The sequence below is a fragment of the Sciurus carolinensis genome, chromosome 17, assembly GCF_902686445.1.
Source record: "Sciurus carolinensis chromosome 17, mSciCar1.2, whole genome shotgun sequence".
Lineage (NCBI taxonomy): Eukaryota > Metazoa > Chordata > Mammalia > Rodentia > Sciuridae > Sciurus > Sciurus carolinensis.
Genome location: NC_062229.1, coordinates 15346584 through 15356671, shown reverse-complemented (window position 1 = coordinate 15356671; position 10088 = coordinate 15346584). Strand labels below are relative to the sequence as shown.

The 10088-nt window shown below is 44.1% G+C and overlaps 1 protein-coding gene across 1 annotated transcript in view; it reads right to left on the bottom strand.

Annotated features, from left to right (window-relative positions):
* Window positions 1-950: 950 nt before the first annotated feature.
* Dhps (deoxyhypusine synthase) overlaps window positions 951-10088 on the bottom strand; it is a 39931-nt gene continuing 30793 nt past the window's right edge. Inside the window, 3 exon segments of the mRNA XM_047530451.1 lie at window positions 951-980; window positions 3790-3793; window positions 6937-6944. Coding sequence (XP_047386407.1) covers window positions 951-980; window positions 3790-3793; window positions 6937-6944 — 42 coding nt within the window.

The window sequence follows — 10088 nt, the reverse complement described above, 5'->3', positions numbered from 1 at the left end:
CTGAGGCAAAGAAAGTAATGAAGGCAAATATTCACACTATAACCCCTGTACTACACATTTATAGGAAGATAAAAAGAGGAAAAAATAAAACAAAACAAAAACAGTACTTCATGGTAAAGAAGTATCAGGTAACATGGTAACAGTATCAGGGTTAACAAAAAAATCAGGCATGTGTTCATCTATAGGGACTCTGGAGAGGAGTCAAGGAGGGGAACATGAGGAGATTCTTTTGACTACTTTTTTTTCCCTCTCTTCTTCTTCCTCCTCTTCCTTTTTGGACATGGGGACTGAAACCAGCAGTGTGTCACTGAGCTACATTCCCACATTCCCCAGCACCTCCCCACATCTTTTTTAAAATTTTGAGATAGCATCTCTCTAAGCTGAGCTTGACCTTAAATCTGTGATCCTCCTACCTCAACCTCTTTTTTTAAAAAAATTTTTAGTTGTAGATGGACACAATACCTTATTTTATTTATTTATATGTGATGCTGAGGATCGAACCCAGTGCCTCACACATGCCAGGCAAGTGCTCCACCCCTGAGCCACAATCGCAACCCCCTACTCTTGAGTCATTGTAATGAGTCACAGGGATTACAGGCACGCACTACCACATCTGGCTCCAGTTATGAATCTTGATGATTCCAACGATGTTCACATTGAAACCATTTGGAGTTTGCGTCAGACTTCGCAGGTTAAGGGCTCAGGTCCCACATGTCATCAGCCATAACCACGACTAGGTACCAGAGCTATCCACAGAAATGCCCAGTTAGCCAAAAATTCAGGTGTTCCCTTAATGTTCCTCATGATAAATAACTCAGTAGAATGACTCTCAGAATTTGGAAGAGGGCTTTACTTAGTATAACCACTTTATTACAGAGGACAGTCGACATCCACCAAATGGAAGACATGCACACAGTATAGGCTGGAGGACGCAGAGCTTCTGTGTCCTTCTAGACCAGCTGCCCTGTAATCTGGATCTTCTGCTAAAGGAGCAAAATCTCAGAACTGAGAAGATGAGGAAAAGATCACTACTGAGGATACTGCCATAAAGTTCAAGAGAAACTCAGGTCAGTGGGTAGGGGCAGGAAATTAACCCACAGAAGGAATTAACTTTATTATTGCGCCCTTATCTTCCAGGAAACTGAGAGAACCACAGAGTGTTCATCATATTACTTACATCCAAAAGGAAGGGACAGGTGGGTATAAAAAGTATGTACAACTAAGGACCAATAACCATCTGTCAGACACAGGGACACTTGGATTCTGAACTTGATTCCTATTTCTGAAAAGTCATATACATAAGGTTTTAATTTACAAATATACAAATGGCAAAACAGAGACACTCCTATACTCAGGACTCTACCGCTAACTCCAACACAGGAGCCATACTATCCAAAATTTATGCATTCAACTCACAAAAACATTCCAGGACATTTGTGTTTCCCAGTTGTTTTTATTAAGCATTAAAATAGTAAATATAAGTTGAAACCATTTTAAGGGCCAAAATCAAGATTTCATAGATATCCATAATAATTTCAAATTCCATTTTTTTCAACTGTAAGGGGGAAAGCTACACAACCAAATATCATTCATTTCAGTGTGAAAATTTCAATGAGAAGCTTCACCAGAAGACTGAAGAGGAGGGAGGAGGTGACCTTGGCACTGTGAAAATGCCACGTAATAGTTTTCCAAAGGAGATGGAACTTGGGGTGATTCTTTGAAGAAAAGCAGAAAACTCAGTGTGAAAGGCACCTATTTATCTGGTAAGTTCATTCTTTCTCCTCCTTGTATGTGCACCAAGTACCAGTCCTGTCAGGCCCTAAGCAACTCAGTAAGATCTTGTCTCAAAATAAAAAATAAAAAGGGCTGGGGGCGTGGCTCGGTGGTTAAGTGCCCCTGGGTTCAATCCCTGATACCAAAATTAAAAATAAAAAAAGAAAAGGAATTTACCTGCAGCCCTGCCTGCCGTAGGTCAACAGGATATGTTACATTCTTCAGCAAACAACCTGTTATCTGCAGGAGAAACGCAGGCCAGAAATATCAATCCGAACACAAATCACCTGGACCTTTACACAGATCAGATCACAGAACTCAGGGGAATAAGGATAATCCCCCTAACCACAAAATCCGTAAGAACAAGTCCCAATTAGAACAGGTAACATGGGCCAAAGTGACCTACAGTTTTCATTCCACTGGAGACTTGAAAGCCTGACGTCATTTTGCTCTCAGTCAAGTCAGGAGGTGGACCTGGGCAGTGCTCTGGAAACTTCCCTGGGACCCCCAATAAAACTGGAGAGCCTAAGGGGAGCGCCCTCCTCTCAGAGAGGACCCACTCTCTCCCTCACGAGGGTCCCTTTGCTCATCCTTCTAATAAACTCATGCTTGCTTCTGAGGGCGACAGGTCTGAAATCCTTCTGCTCTGATGCAAGAACCGGTGGAGAAAGGCCTGTCGTGCTGCCTCAGCTTGCGGCAGGTCCCGGCCCTGTACCAGGACTGGAGCCCCACACGGAACCTCTCCTCCCAGGCGCGAACCCCACAAGCGAGTTGGGTCTCCCCACAACCCTCCCGCCACCAGTCTGAGGAGACGCCGGGCTGCCGAGCTGAGCAGCCCACAGAGGAGGATCCCGGGATTCCAACCGGCCACCGCTCCCTGGTCCTAAAGGCCCGCCAGCACTCACCGCCCCCGGCTCCCCGGTGTCCGGGTCTCCCCAGGCTCCCACCACCACGGCGGTCATCACTCCACCTGCAAAGCCAGTCCGGGTACCACGGCGACCCGTGATGCGCTAACAAAGGACCTGTGAAGAGAAGCCCGGGTCTCCCGGGCTGACGAGCTCCGCCCACTTCCGGCGGCTCCTGATTGGACGGGCCTATGCCCCGCCCCCTCCGGGCAGCGGAAGTTACGTGTCCGCCTTCAGCCCGGTCCGCCCCCACCAGGCGCACCTGTATGTAAGCGCAACCAAGGCCCCAGCTGGAGGGCAGCAGGGGAGTCCGAGTCCTGCAGGAGTCAGGCTACGGGTGGGCTGTTAGCTTTCGAAGTGGCGCCACGTACGTGATACAGATCCAGCCTCCGGTTTGTTAGTTGACTCAACCATCACGAGGCCTCTACCCATGACTTTCTCAACATTGGGATTCACCTATAGTCTAATAGCATGGAATTTGGAAGCAGAAATGAAGGCGTTGATCAGGTTTTGTAGCGTATACGCAGGAAGAAGCTAGATTCATAGAGGGTTCATGACACTTGCTTCCAACCCACTTGTGGTTCAGATCTTCAATGTCCCCTCGAAAGCTCAAGTTTTGAAAACATGACCTCCAATTCAGTAAGGTTCAGAGGTGGGGGCTGCAAGCAATGCTTTGGGCTCTGGTTTCATCAGTGGATTACTCCGGAAAATGAATTAATCCATGAATAGCTGAATGCACTATGGGATGGTAACTGTAGGCCGATGGGGCACGGCTGGAGGAAGTATCTCTGGGGGCTATACCCTTTCCGGGTCCTCCCCCCACCCCTCTCTCTCTCCTTCCTAGCGGTCTTGTGTTGAGAAGCTTTCCTGCACCACACTCTTCCACCATGATATCCTGCCTCCTCAGACCCAGAGCAACGGAGATGGCTGTTTTAGTCAGTTTTTCACTGCTATGACCACAAGACCTGACAAGGACAGTTTTAGGAGGAAAAGTTTGTTGGGGGCTTGCAGTTTCATTGGTTATTAGTCCAAAAGTGGCTCAGGACATTATCAGCAAGCAGAGAGAAAGAGCCCTGCTAAACAAGGAGAAAATATAAGCCCCCAAAGACACGCCCCTCCAGCCACACCCTCTCTGATTACGGTCAGGACTCAGTTAATTCTTATACCGGGATTAATGCACTGATTGGGTCAAGGAACACATCACCCAATCATTTCACCTCTAAACCTTGCATTGTCTCACACATGAGCTTTGGGGGGACACCTAATATCTAAACCATAACGTTGGTCACCCATGCACTGAATCTGTGAAACCATGAATCCGAATAAACGTTTCCTCCTGCAAGGTGTTCTTGTCAAGTATTTTGGTCACAGCAATCAAAAGCTAACTAACCCACCATGAAAGTCAAGAGTGTCCTCAAAATACAATGAACTGCTTGGTTACATTTTCTCAGGGGTGTGGGTTTCCACAGATTTCTGCAGCACTTGCACATTGAAGATCTATTTCAATTTGCATTTTGTTGCAGCCCACATGCACCCCTGGCAACTAAGCAGGAGAGTCTGTAAGAACTCACGATCTCCATCCATGCCCTTAAACTTTTTTTTTTTTTTTTTTTTTTTTTTTCCGTGGCAGGGAGATAACAGGGGATTGAACGCAGGGGCTCAACCACTGAGCCACATCCCCAGCCCCATTTTGTATTTTATTTAGAGACAGGTCCCACTGAGTTGCATAGCACCTCTGGTTGTTGAGGCTGGTTTGAATTCGTAATCCTCCTGTCTCAGCCTCCCAAGCTGCTGGGATTACAGGCGTGTGCCACCACACCTGACGCCCTTAAACTTTTAACCATGGCAAAAACAAACATGAACCACGTTTACACCTTATCTTAACGGGGAGTCATTACTGTTAATTCCAGAAACATAATGTATTGCTGCCCATTGTGACTACACCTGACCAGGTCCTGAAAAGTGTTTAATGCTCTGAGTCCTCTATTCTATGGTTTGTATTCATAAAATTCAAATTTTTACAGTTAACACTCTGTTCTGAAATGCTTCCAGTGATTGTGTTACCAAGTCCACCACGACTGATAAAATGATGCCACTGAAAAGAACCACAGGCGACTTCTCTCCTTCGTGTGAGGGAATCCCTTACCCAGACCTCCTATGTGAAAATAAGCTCCTTCGTTCCCGTTGGGGGGTTTCCAGTTACTCATAGGTGAACATGATCCTTTAGGATGTTCTCAGTTGTGATTAAAAAAAATGTTATTAAAAAAAGAGCTTTTGTAGTTGTTTCTTAGAAATAACAACTTTTCAAATAATGTATATATTAAATATGATTTTTATTTCTAAAAGGAATTACTAAAATTTTGTATTGCAGGGTTGGGGTTCTAGCTCTGCAGTACAGCAGTTACCAAGCAGACATGAGACACTGGGATTGACCCCCAGTACTGCAAAAACAGAAATTGCAATTATGGATTTTCATATCAATTTAGTAATTTTTCCAGAATGTCAAACATTCTATGTCAATATTATCATGTGCATGTAAGTTCAACTTTTTCCTTCAGACACATTTTATTTATTATTTTCACGTGGTAGGTTTTTCTTATGAAACTAATTTCGTACTCACGAACTAAAAACATGGCTTTGTCAGCCAATGCTGTCTTGCCACAGTCCACCAGGACAACAGCTGACATCAAAGTTGGAAGTCTAATGAATTATAGTAATAAAGGAGGTTTGACCACAGGAATTTTTTTTAACAATCAAGTCTCTAGGAATACGTAAGTTAGATAACATGTTTGAAGTAGAAAGAAATGTAGAAACACACAGCCAAGACTCAATCATGAAGAAATAGAAAATCCAAACAAACCTTTGACTAATAAGATTGATAGTTAAACTTCTCAACAAGTAAAGTCAGGGACCAAGAGTCTTAAGGAACGAACAGCAATGCCCCTCACACTTTAAAATTAAAAAAAAAAAATCAGATGGGGAAACACATGATTTAGATTTGGAATGTCCCTCAAAAGCTCATGTAAAAGTATGGTCCCAGCCAGGGATGGTGGCATACACCTGCAATCCCAGGGTCTTGGGAGGCTTAGGCAGGAGGACAGCAAATACCAAGCCAGTCTCAGAAACTTAATGAGACTCTGTCTCAAAAAATAAAAAGGACTGGGGATATAGTGGTAAAGCATCCCTGGGTTCAATTCCCAGTACCAAAAAGATAAAAATATGGTCTCCAGTGTAGCACGGTTCAGAGGTCAAGCATGAGGGTTCTGACCTTATAAATGGATTAATCCACTGATAGCTGAATGTACTTCTGGGAGGCAGGACCTGCTTGGAGGAAGCAGGTCACCTGGGTGTGCCCTGGAAGGGTTTATCTTCTCCTGGCCCATTTCCTCTTCCCTCTCGCTCTCCTTCCCAGCTGCCATGAGCTGAGCAGCGCTCCTGCTCCATGCCCTTCCGCCATGATGTTTCTGCCTTGGGGCCAGCTAACCTTAGATTAAATCCTCTGAAACCATTATCCAAAATAAATCTTTTTTCTCCTCTAAACTGTTCTTGAAGGGAATTTTGGTCACAGCAATGAAAAGCTGATTAACATAACATGCAACTTCATTCTATGTGAGCTGGATATGGTGGCACATGCCAGTAATGCCAGCAACTTGGGAGGCTGAGGCAGGAGGATCACAAGTCTGAAGCCTATCTAGGCAACTGAGCAAGACCCCATGTCAAAATAGGAAGGGAGAGGGGGCTGGAGTTATAACTCAGTGGTGGAGCACTTCCCTGGGTTCAATCCCACCTATTGTAAAAGAAAAAAAATTAATCTATGTGGCCTGGGTGACCTTGACATAGGAGACAGAAAAAGAAACTTCAAGGACAACTGGAGGCAAATATCTCTTTTGAATATTATTCAAAAATTCTTACATAAGCATGAGTACAGCATATCAAGAAGCATATTTAAAAGATAACACAACATAACAGCGAGACTTATCCCTGGAATGTAAGGATGGTTCAAGATTTCTGGAGCGTTCCAACTGGATTTGGTCCAGCCTTGTGTGAAAACCTCTTGGGAACAAGACTGATGGAGCCGTTGCTTCATGTGCATCTCTGAACCTGAAAGGACACTTGTGCCAGAAAGTGAGCTTGTTATCGGTGGCAAGCCCACGTCTATGCTTGGCGTCAGCTTTGATGTGATCAGCACAACAGCTCCATCCCCCAGGGAGGCAGAGATGCCATCCAGTTTTGTCATGTGGTATTAACACACCAGCACCAAGAGACATCACGTGACCATAACTGCCCCGGGCTGGGCGTCGTCAGTCAGTTCCAGCTCACAGAAACAGCACGAAGGGAAACCGAAGCTCTCTGACCACAGACCTTAGAGCTTTCTTGGCAGGAATCAGAGGAAGGGTCGGAAGTGCGTCAGCGGTTGGACTGACAAGCGTCTCAGGAGTTTTGACAGCCCGGGCATGGTAATGCACACCTCCAGTTGCAACAACTTAAGAAGCTGAGACAGGAGAAGGCCAAGTTTGAGGCCAGCCTGTGCAACTTAGCAAGACCGTCTCTAAATTAAAAGGGCTGGGAATGTAGCTCAGTGATAGAATGCCCAGGTTCTATTCCCAGTATTGAAAACAATTTTCAGTTGGACAAAAAAAAAACAAGATCACCCACTTCTAAGAAATCAGACTCCTGTTCTCCAGATCCTCAGTTCATTTTCTATCCTAGAAGACTTACTTCCAGGCTCAACGGTAGAATGTGTGAGTCCTATTACAGAAAGCATTTCACGTGGTAGGATCTGATCCAGTCCCGGCCTCCACTCCAGCCAGTCAGCGCTCTTGGACAGCAGCACGGAGTACAGCAATTACCAGGATGTGCCCAAATATAAAAACACCCAGGCCATTCCGTAGGCACCACTGGAGGATGGATTTCTGCAAGTACCCTTCCTAAGGCTACGTTAACATGGGGCAGGGAGGCTGCATCTCTTTCATGCAAACTGGACACTTGAAAAACCAGGCGAGAGTACAGGAAAGCAGAGCACCCAGCCTGAGGTTTGTCTAAGATATTCATGACCCACTTGAAGAACTGCATGTTTCCAGTGCCAGTTAAGCTAAGGATGTGACTAGGAAATCGAAGACAACACTACCAAATCATGCTTACAAAGCCGTGATAACATTACCTTCTCTTTTTTGGCAGATTTTAATAATTAATCATGGTAAAAAGAATGAGCCACAAATAAAGACAGTGTATTGAAACATTTATGAGACTAACCGTGCTGTGAACTTTCTGAAGCATTATATATGAAATGATTTGCATCGGGCTTTCCATAATTCATTTACTGCACTTTTGTCCAGTTGGACTTGTTGAATGACTGGAAATAATTGTTAAAGTTGAAAACTTTCAGCCAGGTGTGATGGTGCACACCTGTAGCTCCAGCAACTCAGGAGGCTGAGGCAAGTCAATCAGAAGTTCAAGATCATCTGGGCAATATAGTGACACCACCCCCAAAATTTAAAATTTTAAAAAGGCTGGAGATAGTGACAGAGCACCCTGGGGGACAATTCCCAGTACTGGAAAGAAAAAGAAAAAAAGAAAACCATTAGTATTTTAACTTTGTAAATTAATCAGATGTCTCTAACAAACACAGTCATGATTAAGCCCATACATGTCAAGTTCAATTTATTTTTCCTGTAAAAACCAAGATGTCAAACAGGTGTATTGAACCATTTTGTCATCTCTTCCTTGTTGAAGAAAAGTCCTAGAAACAATGGATATTAGACATTTTATAGATGTGAACATTTTATTAGTTTGACCACCTAGAGAGACTTGTGAGTTAAGTAATTTTAAGACATTTTACTTTTATTTGTTTACCCAATTTAAATTGAACCTTTTAAATTATGTGAATTAAAGGTATTTGGATTCATATTTTTGAATTTTAATTTATGAGTGCTCATTATCTAGGTATCAATTTTGATATCATGTACATGATAAATGGACACACACACATATATAGACAGACAACACACACACACATAACACAAAAGCCTTGTAGCTTTTTTTAGATGAATCTCCACTGCAATGTTGTAGATGTTTAAAAAAAAACTCCATAGTTGAATAAAAATAGGACTGATCAGAAAAGCATCAACCTAGGTATTTAGGATCAAGATTATGAGCTCAAAAATATGGAATTTAAGGGAAAAAAAAAGAGTCCTAGAAAAAAATGACATGGCCAATAATCATTTCTGTAAAGCAGTATGAGGGAGAGAGAGAAAGTCTTAAAACCATTTCTCTGTGCTGCAGCCCAGGATTTTAAAATGGATAGGAAGTTGCTGCCTTGGGCTTTTTAACCCTTTTTTTTCCTGGTTGGTAATCAGGTCAGGTTAGGATGTAGAAAATTAAGGAACATCATTATATTATCTCCTGGGACATGCCATTGGCTGCTGGATTGGTCAGGGTTACGGGAGGGTGTTTACCAGTTAGTTGTGCCCTTAAAATCTCTTCTGCTTCTTGGCCCTTCACCATCCCTGTAACTTGGAGCTCCTCGGATGTTTTAGGGGACTTGGGAAGGTGGCCACAGTGAGGGGAGGGGCGTTTGTCCCTGGGTGATTTCCTTTAGCTTTTCCCAGTTTACTTGGGTGTGGGAATTTTTTGACATTTCCTCAAGAAGGCAAGTGAATTTATGCTGTAACCTGATAATCAGATTGGTACCTCCAATCAGGTTCAACTGAGGGCACAGCAGCGTCTACTGTCTGGTAGATTTCAGGGTTTTGACCGTATAAGAGATCTGCAAGATCTCTAGCTGTCTGCCAGATATGGGCACGTTCATCACTGGTCAGGTTGGAACTTAGTATGTGATATCTGTTTGCCCAAGTGAGGTGGTACACCTCAGTCAGATGGGCAAATTCCTTCCTATATTTGGAAGGGTTTTCAGAAAATGAGTCTCATTTGTCCTCTATTTGGGACATATCTGTCCTGGAGAGGGAGATATAAACTCCATTGGTCCCTTTAGTCCCAGCCACTTGCTGGAGAGGAGAGGGAATATATGCCTTGCGGGAAGCTTCTTTTGACTGTGTACGGGCAGGGGATGGCAAAGGGAAGGGAGAGTGTGGAGTTAGTGAAGAAGGGTCTGTAGGGGAGCTGTAGGACTCTGAGGAGGATGTGATGCTGCAGCGAGGGGACTTTGGGGAAGAGAGCCCAGAGGGGAGAGGGAGCCCTCAGGGGAGGCTGGGGGGCCCCAGGATCTGTAAGGAGGAGGATCATCAGCTAGCTCTGGGCTGTGAATGAGGAAGGGGAGTGTAAATTTGTCACTAGTAACTGTAACGTAGTACAAGACTGATGTAGGGAGGGGTTTGAGTGAAGGAGGGTAAAAGTCTGTAGGTACCTGAGTTCCAAGTACTTGTCATTTTGGACTAAATATTTTTCTAAAGC